Source organism: Sardina pilchardus, chromosome 2 (genome assembly GCF_963854185.1).
Source record: "Sardina pilchardus chromosome 2, fSarPil1.1, whole genome shotgun sequence".
NCBI lineage: Eukaryota > Metazoa > Chordata > Actinopteri > Clupeiformes > Clupeidae > Sardina > Sardina pilchardus.
This window is the reverse complement of record NC_084995.1, coordinates 45,178,639-45,204,571: the sequence shown is the minus strand read 5'-3', so window position 1 is coordinate 45,204,571 and position 25,933 is coordinate 45,178,639. Positions and strand designations below refer to the sequence as shown.

The following is a 25,933-nucleotide window of genomic DNA, read 5'->3' as shown; positions in this document are numbered from 1 at the left end:
GGAGAGAAAGAAAGAGAGCCAGGGAAGGAGAGTAAGGAAACAGGAGAGAGGGAGAGGCCCAGGGTAAAAGGGAACAAAACAGAAGTGTTAAAACATTGTGAAACTTTGTCTAAAAATAATCTAACCACGTGCAGATGATTTAAGTCATTCCATGGGATGAGGAGTGATGAGGATATGAACTCTTACTCAAACCCAAGGCCACCAGTCAAATGCAGCCAGGAGTCACACACACATCGTTAAATCATCTAGGTCATGTCCACACACTTGCATTTTGCATCATGTAGTGTTATTTATGATACACCATTACACATGCTGCTGAATCTGACTATCTTCAACAGATCATGCTCACACACCTACGTCCACACCTGAGACGAGTGTTACGAGACGACATTACATCCATATCTGAGACATCTCAGTGTTATGAGACGACATCACATCCACATCCACATCTGAGAGATCTCAGTGTTTTGAGACAACATCAGATCCACATCTCAGTGTTATGAGACAACATCAGATCCACATCTCAGTGTTATGAGACAACATTACATTCACATCTCAGTGTTATAAGACGACATCACATCCACATCTCAGTGTTATGAGACGACATCACATCCACATCTGAGACGAGTGTTATGAGACGAGATTAGCAACATCCAGTTTGCCCCAGTATGTAGCAGCAATTAGCACTCTGAAAGGTTCAGTAAGGCGCCTGGTATTTCAACACTTTTATCCAAAGAGTCACAACGGCAGGTTAAGAGGTCGCACCCACGCCAACTTTTACAGGTAGCGACACTACTCCTACCGAAGCTAGCGCCGTTACACCTAGCACGTCCACTGGCTGGTGCTTCTCTCTGGGTGAGCATCTGCGTAAGGCTCTCGCTCCCTTAGAGGAACAGTTCTGTCCATATGCAGCTGATAATGATCATACCTGTGTAATATTATGGGCTGTTTATTCTGAGAGGGAACCTGTAGGACCTGATGGCTGATGGTTCATTAACTAAACAATCCATAATATTATACAAGTGTGCAGTCATCTTTACTTCTGAAGTCTCTGAAGTTCCTACATATCACCAGCACCTGGGATCCGAAAATGGCACATGGTCTAGGGATTTTGTCTTATCTGTTGAAGGCTGTTAGTTCAGAACGGTTCCATCTAAATTAAGCCAGTAACTGATTGTAAATTATTTCCTCCTCAGGTTTAGCATTCCAGCGCCCAAAAATTGCACCTGTTAGTGCAATGGAAAACCATTAGGAGCACAACCTGCTAACAAACAACATTGATCCAAAAGACTGAATTAGTGATCTAAAAGACTGAAATTAGCATGAGGTTATATGTAGACTGGTTAATATATTGCAGAAACTAATCGTCCAATGAACAGCATGCCATGAAACATTACAGCATGCTTCACCATCTCTTCATCACGAGCATGTAAACATGCCAGGCTGCATCATGACTCAGCACTTCTGCATGCTGCGCCGCATCACCATCTGTGGCATGACTCAGCGTTTCAGGCAGCGCTTTGTCATGCTGCTCCACCTACAGCTCGGGTCGGCGTCCGGAGGCGTTCTCCAGGTACGAGTGTCTCAGCTTCGCTACGGACACCCGGGTGTCCAGGCCTCCCACCTCGCCATTGGCCACTCCTCCGCCCATCTCCCTGGCAACAGGCCCCGCCGTAGCCTCGCGGGTGGCGGCACGCTCCAGGCTGCGGAACACGGCCGAGCGCTGAGTCACCCCGATGTCAGACATGGAGCGCATGCGGACCTTGGGCTTGAGCTCCCCTCCGGACCGCCGCTGTCTCTCTGGCGGGGAGGCGGGGCCTATAGGGGAAGCTACACTCCTGTCCTCCTCATTGGCTGGCTGGAGTTGAGGGGGTGTGGTGTCCATTAGGGCTTCATCGGTCATGCCCTGACTGACCAATGGTTGGTCACGCATCTCCCAGTCCTCTTCTGATTGGCTGATTGTCCTCGCACGGCGGGCTCCGTCCTCCTGGCTGGGTCGTCTCCTCCTTATGGGTGCCTCCCTCTCGTCCGATTGGCTGATCCTCCTCCTCCTAACATGTCCTTCTCCGTCATCTGATTGGCTAATCCTCCTCCTCCTGCCTTGGCCCTCCACGTCATCTGACTGGCCAATCTTGGGACTGCCCTGCTCGTCTCCATGGGAACGTGCAGGATCGTCACTGCTTCGCTCACGGCGACGGATCTCGGACGGGAGAACGGCCTTCCTGCTGCGCAGCAGGCCCTCGGTGTGCTGTTCCGCTTTCTGAGGTTCTCCTCCCTGAGGTTCTCTCTGGGGTTCAGCCCTTTGGGGTTCCCCTCTTTGTGGTTCTCTATGATGTTCCCCTCTGTGAGGTTCTCCTTTCTGGCTTTCTCTTGTCTCTGGTTCTCCTCTATGGGGTTCTGCCTCAGATTCTCCTCTCAGGGGTTCTCTCAGAGGTTCTCTCAGAGGTTCTCTCAGAGGTCCTCCATGAGGAGGCCCCACTTTATGGGACTCTGCTCTCAGGATTTCCCTTTTCCGATGTTCTCCTTCCTTGAACTCGGTCGTTGGGACTCTTTTGGGTTCTGCTCTTTGAGGTTCCGCTCTTGAGTCCCCCTTTGAGACCTCCATCCGCTGTGGTTCTGCCCTGAGGGGTCCCCATGTTTGATGGTCCCCCCTGTGGGCTTCTCTTCTCTGATGGTCCTCCCCTCGTTGAGGTTCTCCCCCATAATGATCCCTCCTCTGATGTTCTCTCTCAGTCTCAGCACTTTGAGGTTCCCATCTCTGGAGGTCCACTTGTGTAGGTTCCCTTCTCTGATAGTTGTGTCGGTGAGGTTCTCGTTGAGGTTCCCTCCTCTGGTAGTCTTCTCTTTGTGGTTCTCGCTGTTGAAGATCTCTTTGAGGTTCCCTCCAGTGGTAATCGTCTTGTTGAGGTTTCCTTCTTTGATAATCTTGTCGTTGAGGCTCCCTCCTCTGGTAGTCTTCTCTTTGTGGTTCTCTGTGCTGAAGGTCTTTCTGAAGTTCCCTCCTTTGATAGTTGTGCTGTTGAGGTTCTCTCCTCTGGTAGTCTGCACTGTGCCGGTGCCTGAACTCTCCCGGGCCCACCACATGCCTCACAGAGGAGGAGGAAAGAGGGTACCCCTGAGGTTCTGCAGGCCCCGCAGGGATGTGTGGTGGGATGGAGGCCTGTGGGCCGTGGTGGGGTGCGTAGCTAGGAACCTGAGCAGGGGCTTGGGGTGCATGGCCAAGAACCTGAGCAGGTGGGTGCTTGTAAGAGGCGAAGTGTGGATCCACAGGGTGAGCGAAGTGTGGATCCACAGGGTGAGCGATGCTGTAGGATAACTGCTGTGGAGCATTCCCAGGTCTCAGCGAGGGGTGCTGGCTGTCCGGGTAACCATAGTGGGGTCTCTGGAGGTCTCTATGGGAGGGAACAGGGGGTGCGACAGGAGGCGGGGCAGGAGGCGGGGCAGGAGGCGGGGCATCCCGATGATAAGCAGGGACGTGCCCGTACACTGGAGCGTGCCCGACAGTGCCGGGGTAGCCTGGGGGATCAATGTTAGCGCCACGCTGGTAAACTGGCGGCTCAGCGCTGGGTGTTCGCTGGTAATGTGGGGGCTCAGCGCTGGGTGTTCGCTGGTAATGTGGGGGTTCAGCGCTGGGTGTTCGTTGGTAATGTGGGGGCTCAGCGCTGGGTGCATGTTGGTAGAGTGGACTATCAACAGCAGGATAGTGTTGGTATCTAGGAGGTTCAGCACTGCCTGTGCGCTGATAGTTTGGGGGTTCAGCACTGCCTGTGCGCTGATAGTTTGGGGGTTCATAGCTGGGGGTTCTCTGGAAGCTGGGGCGCTCTACGCTTTGGGGCCGCTGGTGGATGGCGCGCTCGGTACTGGGGGAGCGCTGGTTGCTTCCGTACGACTCGGAGCGGGGGGCCAGGTACGTGGGGAGAACCGTGGGGTGTCGCCGTTGGCCTGGGGGGTCCGACCCCGTGTCTGATCCCCGATCGTCTCTCGCTTGCCTCTCCCTGAACCGGATTCTTCACAGAGAAGGAGGAGGAGGAGAGAATGGAGTTTCACATACACACACACACCCACATCATTGCCTAGGAGACCAAAGAACTGTTCAGAGTTGTCTGACATCTGGAATCTGGACAGAGCTGATGAACCCAGCTTCAGAAGTCCTACCCCCCCCCACCCCCCCCGGGTAGTCTGGGTAGTCCAAATCTAACCAAATTCCTCTTGCTCTCTACATCATATATTACACAGGGCCAACACCAGGATTTTCCTTCCCAGAAAACACACAGGAACTAGAAAATACACAGCACTTCAGGGACAAGACAACTGTTGCCCTCATCCCACATCCCACCCTCATCCAAACCTGTAGAGCTGTTTCTAGAGACCATCTGAAAGAACATGCATTACATTTACTTTGTGAGTTTTCTTCCTCGCTCTCACACATAACCATTAGTGTGTTGGCTAGCTGCTGGCCCAGGAAACTGTGTGTGAATGGCAGTCCTGGCATATTAACACATCATCAGCATAATCACAGGAAGCTGCTATTCCATCCAATGGGTTACTCATCACAAAGGGGCTGTCAGTGTGTGAAGGGACTCATAAGTGTGTGAGGGGACTCGTTAGTGTGTGAGGGGACTCGTTAGTGTGTGAGAGGGACTCGTTAGTGTGTGAGAGGGAACCGGGACTTGTTAGTGTGTGAGGGGACTCGTTAGTGTGTGAAAGGGACTCGTTAGTGTGTGAAAGGGACTCGTTAGTGTGTGAGGGGACTTGTTAGTGTATGAGGGGACTTGTTAGTGTGTGAGGGGACTCGTTAGTGTGTGAAAAGGACTCGTTAGTGTGTGAAAGGGACTCGTTTGTGTGTGAGGGGGCTCGTTAGTGTGTGAGGGGGCTCGTTAGTGTGTGAAAGGGACTCGTTAGTGTGTGAAAGGGACTCGTTAGTGTGTGAGGGGGCTCGTTAGTGTGTGAGGGGACTCGTTAGTGTGTGAGGGGGCTCGTTTGTGTGTGAGGGGGCTCGTTTGTGTGTGAGGGGGCTCGTTAGTGTGAGGGGGCTCGTTAGTGTGTGAGTGCTGCACACATACCACTCATTCCAGCGGGGAGGAGGGCATGGGTTGGTTAGAGATGCAAGAGTGTGTGTGTGTGTGTGTGTGTGTGTGTGTGTGTGTGTGTGTGTGTGTTTCAGATAGTTATAGGAGTGTATGTGTGTGTGTGTGTGTGTGTGTGTGTGTGTGTGTGTTTCAGATAGTTATAGGAGTGTATATGTGTGTTTAGATAAATAAATAACTGTGTGTGTGTTTCAGATAGATAGAACAGTGTGTGTGTGTACGTGTGTGTGTGCTTTAGAATGTTTGAATGAGCCAGGTTTGAGAGGTTAGGAGGGCTTCAGGGAACAGAAGCTATTTAAGGTCTCCCTCTCTCCCAGTCACACACACACACACACACACCTCTCAGTACCTGGAGGGCCAGTTGATGTGGGAGTGAGTGTCGCTGTCGGAGTCTTGAACAAGACTCCAGTCGCTTTGGGATAGAGTCGCCAAGCTACAGGACAATGGCACAGGTTGAGACGCCCAGACTCCGAGTCAAAGAGATGTGTGTGGTAGCTGTGACTGTGTGTGGGCGTGTGATATGGATGTGTAGGTGTAGGTGTGGGTGGTACCTGTGACTGTGTGTGGTAGCTGTGACTGTGTGTGGGCGTGTGATATGGCTGTGTAGGTGTAGGTGTGGGTGGTAGCGGTGACTGTGTGTGGGCGTGTGATATGGATGTGTAGGTGTAGGTGTGGGTGGTAGCTGTGACTGTGTGTGGGCGTGTGCGTGTGATATGGCTGTGTAGGTGTGGGTGTGGGTGTATGTGTGCGTTTGATGTGGCTGTGTAGGTATAACAATATACATTGTTATTAAAGGTTGCTTAAGATATGCTACCAATACTGCGTGCATTCACACTGATTTCATGAATACAAATTGGCTTTGGCATAAACCCTCCAGCAGGCCACGGATGGTACATATTTACCGACTGGTTTTGTAAATGGAGATCTATGTGAAAAAACGCTGGATTTCCCCTTCAAACAGTGTTCTGTGTATGAGAGCATGTTGAGAGCATGTATGAGAGCATGTTGAACTCACCCCAGTCTGCTGAGTGTGTGTGTGAGCATGTTGAACTCACCCCAGTCTGCTGTGTGTAGGTGTGTGAGCGTGTTGAACCCACCCCTGTCTGCTGAGGGTGTGTGAGCATGTTGAACTCACCCCTGTCTGCTGAGTGTGTGTGTGAGCATGTTAAACTCAACCCTGTCTGCTGAGTGTGTGTGAGCATGTTAAACTCAACCCTGTCTGCTGAGTGTGTGTGTGTGTGCATGTTGAACTCACCCCTGTCTGCTGAGTGTGTGTGTGCATGTTGAACCCACCCCAGTCTGCTGAGTGTGTGTGTATGTTGAACTCACCCCTGTCTGCTGTGTGTGGGTGAGCATGTTGAACTCACCCCTGTCTGCTGAGTGTGTGTGTGAGCATATTGAACTCACCCCTGTCTGCTGTGTGTGGGTGTGTGAGCGTGTTGAACCCACCCCTGTCTGCTGAGGGTGTGTGAGCATGTTGAACTCACCCCTGTCTGCTGAGTGTGTGTGTGTGTGTGTGCATGTTGAACTCACCCCTGTCTGCTGAGTGTGTGTGTGTGTGCATATTGAACTCACCCCTGTCTGCTGAGTGTGTGTGTGTGTGTGTGTGCATGTTGAACTCACCCCTGTCTGCTGAGTGTGTGTGTGTGTGCATATTGAACTCACCCCTGTCTGCTGAGTGTGTGTGTGTGCATATTGAACTCACCCCTGTCTGCTGAGTGTGTGTGTGAGCATGTTGAACTCACCCCTGTCTGCTGAGTGTGTGTGTGTGTGTGTGTGCATGTTGAACTCACCCCTGTCTGCTGAGTGTGTGTGTGTGTGCATGTTGAACTCACCCCTGTCTGCTGAGTGTGTGTGTGAGCATGTTGAACTCACCCCTGTCTGCTGAGTGTGTGTGTGTGTGTGCATGTTGAACTCACCCCTGTCTGCTGAGTGTGTGTGTGTGTGTGTGAGAGCGTGTTGAACTCACTCCAGTCTGCTGAGTGTGTGTGTGTGCATGTTGAACTCACCCCTGTCTGCTGAGTGTGTGTGTGTGTGCATGTTGAACTCACCCCTGTCTGCTGAGGATGTTGTGCGCCTGCTGCTCGATGAACAGGTCGCCAGGGGAGATGCCCTGGCGCGTGGAGGGCAGAGATGCCCGTCTAGCCGTGCGCGGTGAGCTGGGCACCGCCCCCCCTCTGCCCAGCGTGGTCTCCATGGGGACGGGGGCATCCTCGGGCGGCTGGCGTGAGCGGCTTCCGCGTCTGTGGTGGTTCTCCAGGTTCAGCGCACGCTCGCGCTCAGAGAACGAGCCCCGCCTTCCTCTCTCCGGTGGGAGGGGCTCCGCTGGGGTAGGGTCAGGATTGGCCGGCATGAAGACGCGGCCCACGCCCGATTGGCTGTATTGCGGGCCGCTCCGCTCATCACCACGGCTACGCGCCTCCTCCTCCTCCTGCGCTTGACTCCTCCCCTCCCTGCGTGAGCGTGACGTCCGCGGGTGGCGTTCTGGCTCCGCCTCCTGCTCCAGGAGGAGTCCGTAGCGTTCCGAGAGCTGGCGCCGGCGTTCCGCCTTGTAGCGCGCGATCCTCTCGGCCTTGGTGCTGCCCACGAGCGCCGGGACCGCGTCTGGGGGCGGAACCTGCTGCATAGAGCCTTGCTGAGCGGAACCGGCGGGGTCTCCACGGTTACGAGCACGAGACTGACGTTCTGTAGTGGAACCCTGTGGCTCATCGCCAGGGTAACGGCGCACTAGAGGAGAGAAAGGGAGGCAGCAAGAGGAGGAAAGCACAATGTGTTTCTCAATCTTCACGCAAGCACATAATAACCCATAATAACCTACCCACAACGCTCCCACAACCTACCCACAATGCTCCCACAACCTACCCACAACTCACCCATAACCTACCCACAACTCTCCCACAACTCTCCCACAACTCACCCATAACCTACCCACAACTCTCCCACAACCTACCCACAACTCTCCCATAACCTACCCACAACTCTCCCACAACCTACCCACAACTCTCCCATAACCTACCCACAACTCTCCCACAACCTACCCACAACTCTCCCATAACCTACCCACAACTCTCCAACAACCTACCCACAACTCTCCCACAACCTACCCACAACTCTCCCACAACCTACCCACAACTCTCCCATAACTTACCCATAATTCCACACAACTCTCCCATAACCTACCCATAATTCCGCACAACTCTCCCCTAACTAATATCCACACAGCTCTCCCACAACTTACCCATGATTCCACACATCTTTCCCATAACTTACCCATAATTCCACACATCTTTCCCATAACTTACCCATAATTCCACACATCTTTCCCATAACTTACCCATAATTCCTGGGTCGCATGGGTCTGAGGCCCGCATGTAGCGGGGCGTGTCCTCCTCCAGCAGCCGATTGGCCACCAGCCCAGGGACGTGTTGCATGCTGGGAACAAGAGCAGGTGTGGCGTCAGTGTCGATTCCTTCTAATCTCCGAGCAATGCGCTCTTTCCTGGGAACAGGAGGAGACGCGCACACACACACACACACACACACACACACACACAAACACGAAACAGGAGGAAACACACACACACACACACACAAGGAGGAAACACACACACACACACACACACACAGGACATGAGGGAGGTGATTGACGTTCAACCTGACCTTGAGCTGTTCATTTCTGACCTTGAACTTCTGAATATCTAATGTTACCTGTTCATTTCAGATTCACTTGACTTTGTGGTTTCAAAGTGCTTCCGTAGTTCCGAAACTGAAAATGAGGAACAAGAATAAGAAATGAATATATTCCATTTGATCACGACCACCTGAAAAGCCCGCGGCCACTCGGTACTAGAGGATGGTCTAGCTGGCAGAGCAGAGCAGAGCAGAGCAGAGCAGAGCAGAGCTACTCACCCTTGGGCAGGATAGCAGAGCAGAGCTACTCACCCTTGGGTAGCAGAGCAGAGCAGAGCAGAGCTACTCACCCTTGGGTAGGATAGCAGAGCAGAGCTACTCACCCTTGGGTAGGATAGCAGAGCAGAGCAGAGCTACTCACCCTTGGGTAGCAGAGCAGAGCAGAGCAGAGCTACTCACCCTTGGGTAAGATAGCAGAGCAGAGCTACTCACCCTTGGGTAGGACAGCAGAGCAGAGCTACTCACCCTTGGGTAGGATAGCAGAGCAGAGCTACTCACCCTTGGGTAGAATAGCAGAGCTACTCACCCTTGGGTAGGATAGCAGAGCAGAGCTACTCACCCTTGGGTAGCAGAGCAGAGCAGAGCAGAGCAGAGCTACTCACCCTTGGGTAGCAGAGCAGAGCAGAGCTACTCACCCTTGGGTAGCAGAGCAGAGCGACTCACCCTTGGGTAGCAGAGCAGAGCTCTCTCGGAGGTTGGCAGAGCTACTCACCCTTGGGTAGGATAGCAGAGCAGAGCTACTCACCCTTGGGTAGGATAGCAGAGCAGAGCTACTCACCCTTGGGTAGGACAGCAGAGCAGAGCAGAGCTACTCACCCTTGGGTAGCAGAGCAGAGCTCTCTCGGAGGTTGGCAGAGCTACTCACCCTTGGGTAGGACGGCTCGGAGGTGGGCATCGATGTCAGAGGCACTTTTCACTAGTTCAACCTTATGTGTGGGAGGGCGGTCGATCTCAAAACTTGCAGACAGTGAATGTGAGACAGTGAGAGTGTGAGAGTGAGCGTGTGAGAGAGAGAAAGAGAAAGAGAGGAAGAAAGAAAGAACATAAGGGCTTTTTCTCAAGGAATCATTTTCATTTTAAAAGCTGCAAACACTACAATAATGTGTATGGTTATGGTTATGCTATTTAGCAGACGACTTTGTCCAAAACAAAGTGCAACACGGCCATAACTCAAAATATGTAGCCTACCACTTGAATAAATATAGCGGTGCATCCTGTAACGTTATTTACCAAACTGGTAGAATCTCACTACGAAGAGAAGCAGGAGCTGTTGGTGAGATTCTACCAGTCTGGTGATAGTAGGCTATGTCGTGACGGAATGTGATATGCTGGTCTCAATAAATGTATAAGGGCAGCATATCATCTCAATGAACTTGAAGATCCATTGGGTCATTTTCTCAGCTCGTTGAGCATCGCATATCCTCCATACTAAATTCGAGTTGATTCTAGGTTGAAACTGAGCGCAATCAAAACGGAAACTCGCAGGTAACTGAGAATGGCGTCAAATATTGTCCCTGCCTGGTAAAATGTTTTGTTGTTGCCACACAGTGACATTGATTTCATTGCTTCAAGACTCACACTACGCAAAAAACACGTTTTGTATTTTCATTGCATTTTAAATGTGATAAATAATTTATTTCAATATAAAAATATTAATGATTAATCGATTGTTGATCGTTAATTCTCCCGAACGATCGACTAAGTAAATTTAATCGAATGCCCATCCCTAATACGTTACGTATAAAAATAGCCAACTGTTCCTTTAAACTGTAATAAAATGGCTACCAAGCAACTCCCAGGAAGTTTGCCTCTGCTTGCTGCCTTTGAATGCAAGATGAGCCTCGGGCCTTAGACTTTAGATAAATAAACATAACATAACATAACATGCTAACTTAACATAAATACTCTATGGTAGTACACCCCCCAGACATCGCCACAAAAAAATAAATATGATCAATCTCAGCAAATACTTGTGTTCATATCACCCCAGCAGCAGCGATCACGACGCACACATACTGTACTGTACTGTACTGTACTCAACACGCCCCATACTGTACTGTACTCAACACGCCCCATACTGTACTGTACTGTACTCAACACACCCCATACTGTACTGTACTGTACTCAACACGCCCCATACTGTACTGTACTCAACACGCCCCATACTGTACTGTACTGTACTCAACACGCCCCATACTGTACTGTACTGTACTGTACTCAACACGCCCCATACTGTACTGTACTCAACACGCCCCATACTGTACTGTACTGTACTCAACACGCCCCATACTGTACTGTACTCAACACGCCCCATACTGTACTGTACTGTACTCAACACGCCCCATACTGTACTGTACTCAACACGCCCCATACTGTACTGTACTGTACTCAACACGCCCCATACTGTACTGTACTGTACTGTACTCAACACGCCCCATACTGTACTGTACTCAACACGCCCCATACTGTACTGTACTGTACTGTACTCAACACGCCCCATACTGTACTATACTCAACACGCCCCATACTGTACTGTACTGTACAGTACTGTATTCAACACGCCCCATACTGTACTGTACTGTACTCAACACGCCCCATACTGTACTGTACTCAACACGCCCCATACTGTACTGTACTGTACTCAACACGCCCCATACTGTACTGTACTGTGCTCAACACACCCCAGAATCTGTTGAGACCCAAGTGCATGAGCCCTGGTTGGAATGACCCTATATGCATTAACTAACCAATCAGACACACGTATTCCTTACACACACACACACACACACACACACACACACACACACACAGAGAGAGAGAGAGTAAAGGAGGCTCTCAGAGACATGGCCTTCCTCCAGGAAACCATAAGGATCACTGGTCATTAGCGTCTTTAAGCTTAGACTCAGAGGGGAAAAGAGGTTGGTTGATCTTTTCCGGGACGACACACACGCAGACACGCACACCAGATGATGAAAAGGAAGAGGAATCCACATACCTGTGTGATCTTTGCTTGAGGAGAGAGGACGCAGGCCTGTCCACTGTAATGCCTGCACACAAATACAACACACACCAGTAACTACAGATGACCTGTCCACTGTAATGCCTGCACACAAATACAACACACACCAGTGACTACAGATGGCCTGTCCACTGTAATGCCTGCACACAAATACAACACACAAAGTACACCAGTGATTACAGAGGACCTGTCCTATAGATATATATAACCTATATACAGTATAGAGGACCTATAGATATATATAACCTATATACAGTATATCTATGACTTCACCTATAGATAGATATATAACCTATATACAGTATATCTATGGCTTCACCTATAGATAGATATATAACCTATATACAGTATATCTATGACTTCACCTATAGATAGATATATAACCTATATACAGTATATCTATGACTTCACCTATAGATAGATATATAACCTATATACAGTATATCTATGGCTTCACCTATAGATAGATATATAACCTATATACAGTATATCTATGACTTCACCTATAGATAGATATATAACCTATATACAGTATATCTATGACTTCACCTATAGATATATATAACCTATATACAGTATATCTATGGCTTCACCTATAGATATACATATAACCTATTAGGGGTGTAAATCGGAGCCTTCATGCCGATTCGATTCGATATCGATTTCCTAGGTCAGCGATTCGATTCTTTTCGATTATTTAGAATTCCAACCGATACGATTCGATTCGATTCGATTCGATTTTTACATGATATCTATTAAGTTTAAAAAATCTAGAAAAATAGAAATAATTTGCCTTTTATTGAGAATACAGAAACAGTAGCCTATTCTATTCACATGATGTGTATGTTACAGTATAAACAGGGCCAAATGATCTTTCTACCAGCCTTTTAGTGCAGTTTCTTCCTCCACACGCTGTGACATACAGTAGGCTACCTGCTGACTGTGAGATAACCTAATACAAATTGTAGGCCCAATATATCTGCTATTGCATATGCATTTTGTGTCTAATCAATATTAGAAGTTTAATTAGCTAAACGTTTAACTTTAGGTAATTTAAGTCATAGGCAGCCTTCACTGTATTGGCGATATGAGATTAAATAGGTGTCTGTCACTTTAAGGACGTGAACTTGCGAAAACGTTCTGAAGTTGGAAAGATTTCCTGGCCGTGTCGTAGCGGTAGGCTACAGGCTATGATATACTGTAGTTGTCACTGTTCAAAATAAATCAGTCCACAACTGGAGGACTTTTTGAATCTGAGGAACATGCTCAGCCAAGACAGTATGGGAAACGAACACAAATCATAATCTGAAGCATGTTCAACTAACAGGATAAACGTTTCCCCAAAACTTTAAATTGATTCGTTTGGACACTCGTTTCTCCAATTCCACTTCGTCCTAATAACTGTTATTAAATAACACCTGCTACTCAGAACACAGAAATGTTCAGAACACGTAGCCTAACTTGTAAAACGAGTAACTAAAAGGTCTCTAATGCATTGGCCAAATGTCATTGCGTATAATAATGAATGACTAACGTCACTGTTAGCGTGCTCACTTGATCTGACGAATCCATCAGCTGTTTTCCACAGGGAAAAAACGTGTGCATCAGTGAAGCTATGGTAGGCCTAACAGTGAGGGTCACTAAATGCAAAACGTAGTCCACCAACTTATGCGATGATGACAAAATTCGCAGCCTATAAACGCTTTGATGCGGTGCTGAACGTTTACAGTGAAGCATGTATGTCAACAACCCGCCAATTGCGAATGACCTTTTAATTCTACTCCCAATGCAGATTTTCACTCGCATTTGGCAAGTGGCAGAGGGTGCCAATTTTAAACCCCTACTAGGCTATAAAGTAGAAGACAATAATGAGGATAGCGCTACCCGCAGATTAGGAGCAGGTAGTAGGCTACGCATAGGAGCATATGCTGAAAATAAAAAGACGGAAAAATACTAAAATAAATACATTAATCGATTATCTTGCGGACGTATCGATGCATTGAATCGTCGGCTGTAGAATCGATGCATCGATGCAAATCGATTAATATTTACACCCCTATAACCTATACAGTATATCTATGGCTTCACCTACAGTATGGGGCCAAAGGCCTCCTCACGTCATGTGCTGTTCCCACATTCACCTGAAGGGGGCGATACACAGAGGCCAGAGGCCACACTGCAGCACACTATCAATGGGACGGAAACATGAGGCTCACAAGCAGCTCATCTGGGTCCATACTACATAATGCCTCTTCAACAAGGCCTGAAGTTAGCATGGTCTAACAAGGCCAATCAAAGGAGGGGGAGAGAGAGACACAGATAGAGATATAAAGACAGATAGAGAGACAGATATAGAGATAGAGAGACAGATAGAGATAGAGAGACAGATAGAGATAGAGAGACAGATATAGATATAGAGAGACAGATAGAGAGACAGATAGAGATAGAGAGACACAGATAGAGATAGAGAGACAGATAGAGAGACAGACACACACTGTGATGCACAACAAGAGGAGGTAACAGTGGATTGTTGGAGGATTGGAGGAGTGTGTGTGTTATGGTGGTAGTGCTGAAAGGAGTGGGTGTGTTATGGTGGTAGTGCTGAAAGGAGTGTGTGTGTTATGGTGGTAATGCTGAAAGGATTGTGTGTGTTATGGTGGTAATGCAGAAAGTGGAGGATTGTGTGTGTTATGGTGGTAATGCAGAAAGGAGGATTGTGTGTGTTATAGTGGTAGTGCTGAAAGGAGTGTGTGTGCTATGGTGGTAGTGCTGAAAGGAGGATTGTGTGTGTTATAGTGGTAGTGCTGAAAGGAGTGTGTGTGCTATGGTGGTAGTGCCGAAAGTGGAGGAGTGTGTGTGTTATGGTGGAGTGTGTGATGTTGGAGGATTGTGTGTGTTATGGTGGTAATGCAGAAAGGATTGTGTGTGTTATGGTGGTAATGCAGAAAGTGGAGGATTGTGTGTGTTATGGTGGTAATGCAGAAAGGAGGATTGTGTGTGTTATAGTGGTAGTGCTGAAAGGATTGTGTGTGTTATGGTGGTAGTGCTGAAAGTGGAAGAGTGTGTGTGTTATGGTGGTAGTGCTGAAAGGAGTGTGTGTGTTATGGTGGTAATGCAGAAAGGAGGATTGTGTGTGTTATAGTGGTAGTGCTGAAAGGAGTGTGTGTGCTATGGTGGTAGTGCCGAAAGTGGAGGAGTGTGTGTGTTATGGTGGAGTGTGTGATGTTGGAGGATTGTGTGTGTTATGGTGGTAATGCAGAAAGGAGGATTGTGTGTGTTATGGTGGTAATGCAGAAAGGAGGAGTGTGTGTGTTATAGTGGTAGTGCTGAAAGGAGTGTGTGTTATGGTGGTAGTGCTGAAAGGAGTGTGTGTGTTATGGTGGTAGTGCTGAAAGTGGAAGAGTGTGTGTGTTATGGTGGTAGTGCAGAAAGGAGTGTGTGTTATGGTGGTAGTGCTGAAAGTGGAGGATTGTGTGTGTTATGGTGGTAGTGCTGAAAGGAGTGTGTGTTATGGTGGTAGTGCTGAAAGTGGAGGAGAGTGTGTGTTATGGTGGTAGTGCTGAAAGGAGTGTGTGTGTTATGGTGGTAGTGCAGAAAGGAGTGTGTGTTATGGTGGTAGTGCTGAAAGTGAAGGATTGTGTGTGTTATGGTGGTAGTGCAGAAAGGAGTGTGTGTGTTATGGTGGTACAGTACTGATGAAAGCGAACAGTGCACTGATATTTCCAGTGCATGAATGGAATACTGTGTCTGATAGAATACATCACAAAAAAAGTGGTAAATGGCAATAGAAAATCAATTATGAAAATATACAGAAAAGACTTTTTAAAAACTAAGATCTCTGCCTGAAGAAGGTCTAACGACCGAAAGCTAGCTACCAGTAAAGCTATTTTCACAAAGACTTGTAGTGTGCGGATTCTTCCCTTAGATATCCAGTCACTTTTAATCCTGCACCTCACACGGATGAGCGGTGATTTTTTTACCTTTTTAAAAACTAAGATCAAAACATTTATACCATTTACATATCTAAATTCAGCAGACCCTTTTGATCCAAAGCGACTCAGATATCAATAATAATATGGGTCATTGTCCCACAGGAGCTCGGGGTTCAGTGACGGTTAAGTTAGCAGTGAAAGCTGGGAATTGAACCCACAACTTTTTAGGCTACTGCAGCCCAGCTCCTTAGCCACTATGCTACCCTAGCCACTATGCTACCCTAGCCACTATGCTACCCTAGCCACTATGCTACCCTAGCCACTATGCTACCCTAGCCACTATGCTACCCTAGCCAAACCGACCCACAGGTTTATGCGTAGAGCCCAACATGGTCACGTGCTAGGACAGGCAGTGCTGTGTCTGGTGGGTGTGCTGTGTCTGGTGGATGTGCTGTATAGGGGGTGGATGTGCTGTGTAGGGGGTGGATGTGCTGTGTCTGGTGGATGTGCTGTGTAGGGGGTGGATGTGCTGTATAGGGGGTGGATGTGTTGTGTAGGGGGGTGGATGTGCTGTATAGGGGGGTGGATGTGCTGTGTAGGGGGTGGAGGTGCTGTGTAGGGGGTGGATGTGCTGTATAGGGGGTGGATGTGCTGTGTAGGGGGTGGATGTGGTGTGTAGGGGGTGGATGTGATGTGTAGGGGGTGGATGTGGTGTGTCTGGTGGATGTGCTGTGTAGGGGGTGGATGTGCTGTGTAGGGGGTGGATGTGCTGTGTAGGGGGTGGAGGTGCTGTGTAGGGGTGGAGGTGCTGTATAGGGGGTGGATGTGCTGTGTAGGGGGTGGATGTGGTGTGTAGGGGGTGGATGTGCAGTGTAGGGGGTGGATGTGCTGTGTAGGGGGTGGATGTGTTGTGTAGGGGGTGGATGTGCAGTGTAGGGGGTGGATGTGGTGTGTAGGGGGTGGATGTGCTGTGCTGTGTAGGGGGTGGATGTGCTGTGTAGGGGATGTGCTGTATAGGGGGTGGAGGTGCTGTGTAGGGGGTGGATGTGGTGTGTAGGGGGTGGATGTGCTGTGTAGGTGGTGGATGTGCTGTATAGGGGGTGGATGTGCTGTGTAGGGGGTGGATGTGCTGTGTAGGGGGTGGATGTGCTGTGTAGGGGGTGGATGTGGTGTGTAGGGGGTGGATGTGCTGTATAGGGGGTGGATGTGCTGTGTAGGGGGTGGATGTGCTGTGTAGGGGGTGGATGTGCTGTGTAGGGGGGTGGATGTGCTGTATAGGGGGTGGATGTGCTGTGTAGGGGGTGGATGTGCTGTGTAGGGGGTGGATGTGCTGTGCTGTGTAGGGGGTGGATGTGCTGTGTAGGGGATGTGCTGTATAGGGGGTGGAGGTGCTGTGTAGGGGGTGGATGTGGTGTGTAGGGGGTGGATGTGCTGTGTAGGTGGTGGATGTGCTGTATAGGGGGTGGATGTGCTGTATAGGGAGTGGATGTGCTGTGTCTGGTGGATGTGCTGTATAGGGGTGGATGTGTTGTGTAGGGGGTGGATGTGCTGTATAGGGAGTGGATGTGCTGTGTCTGGTGGATGTGCTGTGTAGTGGGGTGGGGGGGTGGATGTGTTGTGTAGGGGGTGGATGTGCTGTATAGGGAGTGGATGTGCTGTGTCTGGTGGGTGTGCTGTGTAGGGGATGTGCTGTATAGGGGATGTGGTGTATAGGGGGTGGAGGTGCTGTGTAGGGGGTGGATGTGGTGTGTAGGGGGTGGATGTGCTGTGTAGGGGGTGGATGTGCTGTGTAGGGGGTGGATGTGCTGTGTAGGGGGTGGATGTGATGTGTAGGGGGTGGATGTGCTATGTAGGGGTGGATGTGCTATGTAGGGGTGGATGTGCTGTATAGGTGGTGGATGTGATGTGTAGGGGGTGGATGTGCTGTGTAGGGGGTGGATGTGCTGTGTAGGGGGTGGATGTGCTATGTAGGGGTGGATGTGCTATGTAGGGGTGGATGTGCTGTATAGGTGGTGGATGTGATGTGTAGGGGGTGGATGTGCTGTGTAGGGGGTGGATGTGGTGTGTAGGGGGTGGATGTGATGTGTAGGGGGTGGATGTGCTGTGTAGGGGGTGGATGTGATGTGTAGGGGGTGGATGTGCTATGTAGGGGTGGATGTGCTGTATAGGTGGTGGATGTGATGTGTAGGGGGTGGATGTGCTGTGTAGGGGGTGGATGTGCTGTGTAGGGGGTGGATGTGCTATGTAGGGGTGGATGTGCTATGTAGGGGTGGATGTGCTGTATAGGTGGTGGATGTGATGTGTAGGGGGTGGATGTGCTGTGTAGGGGGTGGATGTGCTGTGTAGGGGGTGGATGTGCTGTGTAGGGGGTGGATGTGCTGTGTAGGGGGTGGATGTGCTATGTAGGGGGTGGATGTGCTGTGTAGGGGATGTGCTGTATAGGGGGTGGAGGTGCTGTGTAGGGGGTGGATGTGCTGTGTAGGGGGTGGATGTGCTATGTAGGGGGTGGATGTGCTGTGTAGGGGATGTGCTGTATAGGGGATGTGCTGTATAGGGGGTGGAGGTGCTGTGTAGGGGGTGGATGTGGTGTGTAGGGGGTGGATGTGCTGTGTAGGGGGTGGATGTGCTGTATAGGGGGTGGAGGTGCTGTGTAGGGGGTGGATGTGCTGTATAGGGGGTGGATGTGATGTGTCTGGTGGATGTGGTGTATAGGGGGTGGATGTGCTGTATAGGGGGTGGTATGTGATGTGTAGGGGGTGGTATGTGATGTATAGGGGGGTGGATGTGCTGTGTAGGGGGTGGATGTGCTGTGTAGGGGGTGGATGTGCTGTGTAGGGGGTGGATGTGCTGTGTAGGGGGTGGATGTGCTGTGTCTGGTGGATGCAGTGTTGGTGAATGCGTTTAGGAGAGGACATGTACATATTTACATTCACATGTCGTAATTTAGCAAACGCTTTGATCCATAAAAAGTGTAGAAGGCAAGGGGTGAGGACAGAACGGTCAGGTGTTGGTGAAAGTGTTGTTGATCAAGTTAATGATCGTGTTAGGGGCTGTGTTGGTGGCGGTGTTTAGGGTGTATCTTCCAAATTACGTATCTTCTAAGATATGCATATTCTAACTGAGATGGTAGTCTTTGCTTGAGATCAAATATCCTCAAGTGAAGGTACCGACACCATTGCACACAATTACACAGAGAAAACTCAGTCACCCACACACACGTTGCATTGTGGGTGAGTCCTTGTGCTGATGGGTAGTGGGCTAGTCTGCAGGCAGGGAATTATAGGGAGTTGTACTGTAGGTGTCTGGTGTCGGGGGGGGCTGATTTGGGGGAGGGGGGGCTTGGGGGGGCTGATTTGGGGGGGCATATCGTGTTGCAGTCTGCTGAGGCGGGTGGGAACATGGGGGAGGGGGGGGGGGGGGGTGCCCAGCTGATTTAGCCTGAATTAGTGCACCGTGGATGGGTATGACCCAGCACAAGACTGGGCTGAACCAGAGCACCATGGGTGGGTATGTGGATATGACCCAGCATGGGTGGATATGACCCAGAATGGGTTGGTATGACCCAGCATGGGTGGATATGACCCAGCATGGGTGGAAATGACCCAGCACAAGACTGGGTCCAGGGGAGACATGCCTGGAGGGAAGGCACACGTGAGCAGAAGGACAGAGCTAACATAAGAAAGAGAGAAAGAGAAGAGAGAGGGGGAGAAGGAGAGAGAAAGAGAGAGAGACACAGACAGAGAGCTAGAGAGAGAGAGAGACAGACAGAGAGCGAGAGAGAGAGACCGAAAGAGACAGAGAGAGAGAGCAAGCATAAAAGAGAGAGAGAGAGAGAGACAGACAGAGAGCGAGAGAGAGAGCGCAAGAGAGAGAGAGCGAGAGAGACAGAGAGAGAGCGCAAGAGAGAGAGAGCGAGAGACAGAGAGCACAAGAGAGAGAGAGAGCAGGCATAAGAGAGAGAGAGAGCGAGAGAGACAGAGAGGTGTTTGGGTTACGGAATCAGACAGTCTTAAAATGGCAGAGGGGAGGACATGATTTTCTAAAAATACAGATGAAAAATAGGCTACTGAAAATGTTGCCGTTCATAACACTGCACGTGTCGCACACAGATACCTCAAACCCCTTTCCCAGACACACACACACACACACCATAGAGAGAGAGGAACAGATATGTTACTGTCCCTGGGGGAATGTGGGTGTGTGTGTGAGAGAATATGTGTATGGTCCTTTGCATAGGTCTTGGTGCACACTTGAGAACGTGTAGAATCCCATAGACTATCAGATGCAGAAGTGCACTCCATCCCTACAGGACAACATGACAAGGAGCTTTGCTCTGCCACCCAAACACCACTGACCCAGCACCCAATCTGTCAATCAATAGCCCCCCCCCCCCCCAACCGTCCCATCAGGTCACTCCCCCAGTAACCATGCCAACAGTCAATCAATCAATCAGCTGAGTCTGCACAGATGCTCCAAAACAGCAGAAATCAAACTATGTGCACACACACACACACACACACACACACACACACACACACACACACACACGGATATACACTAATCCAAACAAATATAAGTGTACTCATAAACATGGACAGTCTGGCAACACTCACACAAATATTAGATGTGAAACAGCACACGGTACATCAAACTCTTTTGAAAACAAGACGTGCAAACACACACACAAATAAAGGTAGCCTTAGCTTGCTCAAGACGTGTAAACACACACACAAATAAAGGTAGCCTTAGCTTGCTCAAGACGTGTAAACACACACACAAATAAAGGTAGCCTTAGCTTGCTCAAGACGTGTAAACACACACACAAATAAAGGTAGCCTTACCTTGCTCAAAAAACTTGACATGCTTCAGGTAAGTAGCAACCCAGGGGTTATGCAGCATTTTTGTGTTTAAAAAATGCAAGCGCACACACACACACACACTCACAAAGACATACACACACAAGCGCTCAGAGACACTGTGAGGGCCCAACGACGAGGACAAAATAACACAGTGAATAACGCATGAACACACACACACACACACACACACACACACACACACACACACACAGTGAGAGGAGAGAGAGGAGGGAAGAGGAATCACCGTGCACACAGCAAAGGCCAGCACAGTCAAGCATTGACCACCAGCAGACACTAATAGATGTGTGTGTGTGTGTGTGTGTGTGTGTGTGTGTGTGTGTGTGTGTGTGTGTGTGTGTGTGTGTATGTGTGTGTGTGTGTGTGTGTGTGTGTGTGTGAAAAGCAGCTCAGATGGAGTAATCAGATTACAGGCAGAAATTAGCCAGGATGATAAAACAGCGGAACAGGGATTGGAGGAGAGAGAGAGAGAGAGAGAGAGAGAGAGAGAGAGGGGGGGGGTGAGTGAGTGAGTGTGTGTGTGTGTGTGTGTGTGTGTGTGGCAGAGACAGAAAGGCGTACAACCTACTTGGAGAGTGTACATGAGTGAGAGAATGAGTGCTAACAGGCTTAAGAAGCCACAGTATGCAATGGGAAGGTCAACATGCACACTTTCTCTTTCTGCCACACACACACAAATGCAATCACCTTCCCCCTGCCTTGGCTCAAACACACACTTTGGACACACACACACACACACACACACACACACACACACACACACACACACACACACACACACACACACACACACACACACACACACACACACACACACACACACACACACACACACACACACACACACACACACACACACACAGCAGTGCAGAATTGACCAGAACCCATTCGCAAGTGAGCCCTCAGCATGTAGAGACACGGAGGCCACTGCACAGACTGGCTGTTTTGGATGCTAATTGGCTGTTGTGCATGCTCATCTGGTAGGCTACGCGGCACCTAATTGGCTGTTGTGCATGCTCATCTGGTAGGCTACGCGGCACCTAATTGGCTGTTGTGCATGCTCATCTGGTAGGCTACGCGGCACCTAATTGGCTGTTGTGCATGCTCATCTGGTAGGCTACGCGGCACCTAATTGGCTGATTTGTGAAAATATACACTATATTGCCAAAAGTAGGGTTTATGATGACATCGGTTCACTCTTTGCAGCTGTAACATCTTCAACTCTTTTGGGAAGACTTTCCACAAGGTTTAGGAGTGTGGTTATGGGATTTTTGACCATTCTTTCAGAAGCACATTTGTGAGGTCACACACTGATATTGGACAAAGCGATGGCTCCTTCCTGTTCCAATATGACGGTGCATCAGTGCACAAAGCAAAGTCCATAAAGACATGGATTACAGTTTAGAATTGATGAACTTGACTGGCCTGCACAAAGTCCTGACCTCAACCCACTAGAACACCTTTGGGATGAATTAGAGTGGATCCTGAAAGCCAGTCGCCACGTCCAATATCAGTGTGTGACCTCAAAATGCGCTTCTGAAAGAATGATCAAAAATCCCGTAAATATACTCCTTGTGGAAAGTCTTCCCAATAGAGTTGAGGCTGTTACAGCTGCTAAGGGTGGACCGACGTCATCATAAACCCTATGGATTAAGGACGGGATGTGACCGAAGTTCATATGCGAGTCAAGGCAGGTGAGCGAACACTTTTGGCAATATAGTCTACAGTAACAGTACCCTAACAGCACAATCTCCGCATACTAACACCACAGTGTCAGTGTAACTGGTGCTAGCTGGTTAGCTATGCTGTGGAACGTTAGTAAACCTCACTCCCCGACGCTTCAAGAGCGCTGCTGGCATGAAAGCTAGTAGCCTGGGCTTTTAGCTGGATTGTTAGCGCGCTCGACTCCCGATCCGAGGTGCTGCTGTCTCGCGGGTTCGAGTCCGGGCGTGTGCAGGGCTGGACCGCAGTGGTTACACACAACGCAGGTTACATCAGCAGCCAGGTCTCCGCACACTAACACCACAGTGTCAGGAGCACAGTCTCCGCACACTAACAACACAGTCTCTGCACACTAACAACACAGTCTCCGCACACTAAACAGCACAGTCTCCACACACAAACAGCACAGTCTCTGCACACAAACAGCACAGTCTCCGCACACTAGCAGCACAGTCTCCGCACGCTAACACCACAGTCTCCACACACTAACAGCACAGTCTCCGCATGCTAACAACACAGTCTCCGCACACTAACACCACAGTGTCAGCAGCACAGTCTCCGCACACTAACAACACAGTCTCCACACACTAAACTGCACAGTCTCCGCACACTAACAACACAGTCTCCGCACGCTAACAACACAGTCTCCACACACTAAACAGCACAGTCTCCACACACTAAACAGCACAGTCTCCGCATGCTAACAACACAGTCTCCGCACACTAAACAGCACAGTCTCCACACACTAAACAGCACAGTCTCCGCACGCTAACAACAGTCTCAGCACACTAACGGCACATCGCACATTCATGCGGCTTTGTAAGTCCACACTTCTCATTTGACAACACTTGACAACAAACTGGAGACATTGCTAATTTTCATAATCTTGCTAGCAGAAGGCTAATATCAACATGGAAGTGGCTAATTTGTGCATGGTACATTTCTTACTATATGGAGTGACGTCAAAATATTTTCCTGGGAGCGGTCGCAAAGCTCCAACTTCAAGGTGAGAAGTCCCCAGTTCAGGTTGGACATCACACACACGCACACCTTTATCCCCACCACACATATTTATTCAGGTCTCGAGAACTCTCACCCATCAGGGTCAGTAAGAGGGAAGAGTGTATTCGTATGACATGTTTAGGCTTTGGCATAAGCTCATATTCTCTGCTATTTGCGTGCCTGTTTACTCATGGAGGTATTATAAGAACTGGAGAAACTGAACAAGTCCCGCCCCCATTCATTTCAATGGGAATGGTAGGCTAGTGAAAATTGCCAAAATTGAATGATTTTTTCAGGCTTCAACCATGGCTTCAACATGGCGTTTCAAGGGGCTTGTTTCCAGTGCCATTTTACTTTGCCAATTAAGTGCCAGGTTACTGATTGACGTAAGGTGCAGAAGAAAGCTCTAAGCTTGTGCCCGCACTAAGAGTGGAACAGCCACCAATCAGCATGAGGAGAAATGGCACTGGACATGATGTATTTCTGGAAAATGGCGACGAGGAGGTGCCTTGCTAATTGGCGAAGCTAATCAGTCAAGTCCTGACCCCCTGTGTTTACTCTAGCCTAAGAGGTGATGCACCGCATCATCAGTAATGGATGTCTCTTAAATGTGATGTGTGAGTGAGCAGGACATCTCATCTCTCATATCGATCACTCCTTCATTCCTCCGTCCTTCTATTGTTCCTTCCTTCTTTCCTTCACTATATTAATTAGAGAGAGGGACTAGGACCAGAGGATGGGAGGAAGGGAGGATAGGCAAAAAGACGAATGAGAAGTGCCCTTAGTATGCTAACAGCACTGTCTGGGAGTGAGTCTTAGTACGCTAGCAGCACAGTCTGGGAGTTAGTCTTAGTACGCTAACAGCACAGTCTGGGAGTGAGTCTTAGTACGCTAACAGCACAGTCTGGGAGTGAGTCTTAGTACGCTAACAGCACAGTCTGGGAGTGAGTCTTAGTACGCTAACAGCACAGTCTGAGAGTGAGTCTTAGTACGCTAACAGCACAGTCTGGGAGTTAGTCTTAGTACGCTAACAGCACAGTCTGGGAGTGAGTCTTAGTACGCTAACAGCACAGTCTGGGAGTGAGTCTTAGTACGCTAACAGCACAGTCTGAGAGTGAGTCTTAGTACGCTAACAGCACAGTCTGGGAGTTAGTCTTAGTACGCTAACAGCACAGTCTGGGAGTTAGTCTTAGTACGCTAACAGCACAGTCTGGGAGTGAGTCTTAGTACGCTAACAGCACAGTCTGGGAGTGAGTATTAGTACGCTAACAGCACAGTCTGGGAGTTAGTCTTAGTACGCTAACAGCACAGTCTGGGAGTGAGTATTAGTACGCTAACAGCACAGTCTGGGAGTGAGTGTTAGTATGCTAACAGCACAGTCTGGGAGTGAGTCTTAGTACGCTAACAGCACAGTCTGGGAGTGAGTGTTAGTATGCTAACAGCACAGTCTGGGAGTGAGTCTTAGTACGCTAACAGCACAGTCTGGGAGTTAGTCTTAGTACGCTAACAGCACAGTCTGGGAGTTAGTCTTAGTACGCTAACAGCACAGTCTGGGAGTGAGTCTTAGTACGCTAACAGCACAGTCTGGGAGTGAGTCTTAGTACGCTAACAGCACAGTCTGGGAGTGAGTCTTAGTACGCCAACAGCACAGTCTGGGAGTGAGTCTTAGTACGCTAACAGCACAGTCTGGGAGTGAGTCTTAGTATGCTAACAGCACAGTCTGGGAGTGAGTGTTAGTACGCCAACAGCACAGTCTGGGAGTGAGTCTTAGTCACTGATCTATAAAGAATACCTGGATAGAGCATCTACGTCAAAATTCTGAAGCCTACATGGGGGCGGCCATTATGGGACCACTTGCCATAGGAATGCATAGACAGTAAAAGACAGTAAAAGAATGTTGCCGTTCTGCAACAATGGAATTGGAACACCTCGCCGCCATTATGGGACCACTCGGGACAGTTCCATTGGCTTCATTGTTGATGGGTCAGCAACAATGAGATAGTCTATCCAGGTATTCTTTATAGATCAGTGGTCTTAGTACGCTAACAGCACAGTCTGGGAGTGAGCTTCAGCAACACGCTAGGAGTAACACAAGACGCTAGTGGCACACTCTCCAGAGGAATTCTGGGATGGAGAAACCAGAGCACTGAACACACACACACACACACACACACACACACAGCAATGTTTCAATCAGACAACCACCAGTATTTCTCTTTCCTTCAGACACAAACACACATCTAGTGCTGGAACAGTGTTCCGCTCCCTTTCACACACACCTTACCAGATCACCATTACACACCAGACTGGGACACTTCCTCTCTCTCTCTCTCACACAAACGCACCAGTGTTTACACCAGATGAACTATCATTTCACCATATCAGTGCAACACCCTCTCTTCTTTCTGTGAGACACACACACACACACACACACACACACACACACACACACACACACACACACACACACACCCTACTTCTACACAGACTCCCCCAATAAGGCAACAAGTAATCCGATTGGCTGTGAGACGCTATGTGGGAGTGGTCAAGTTGTGTTTATTCTGCAGTGGAATCATGTGGACACACTCATGGACTCTCCCTCTCC

The 25,933-nt window shown here is 49.3% G+C and overlaps 1 protein-coding gene across 1 annotated transcript in view; it reads right to left on the bottom strand.

The window, feature by feature from the left end:
* The window catches only part of LOC134099884 (supervillin-like), a 71,876-nt gene extending 51,173 nt beyond the window's left edge, over window positions 1–20,703 (bottom strand). The window contains exons 1-8 of the mRNA XM_062552913.1: window positions 20,569–20,703; window positions 11,772–11,823; window positions 9,642–9,733; window positions 8,795–8,852; window positions 8,422–8,585; window positions 7,139–7,814; window positions 5,437–5,520; window positions 1,542–4,007 (exon numbers count right to left, since the gene is read on the bottom strand). Of these exons, the coding sequence (XP_062408897.1) occupies window positions 1,542–4,007; window positions 5,437–5,520; window positions 7,139–7,814; window positions 8,422–8,585; window positions 8,795–8,852; window positions 9,642–9,733; window positions 11,772–11,823; window positions 20,569–20,626 (3,650 nt within the window). The 5' untranslated portion in view covers window positions 20,627–20,703. The remainder of the gene's footprint in view (window positions 1–1,541; window positions 4,008–5,436; window positions 5,521–7,138; window positions 7,815–8,421; window positions 8,586–8,794; window positions 8,853–9,641; window positions 9,734–11,771; window positions 11,824–20,568) is intronic.
* Window positions 20,704–25,933: the final 5,230 nt, after the last annotated feature.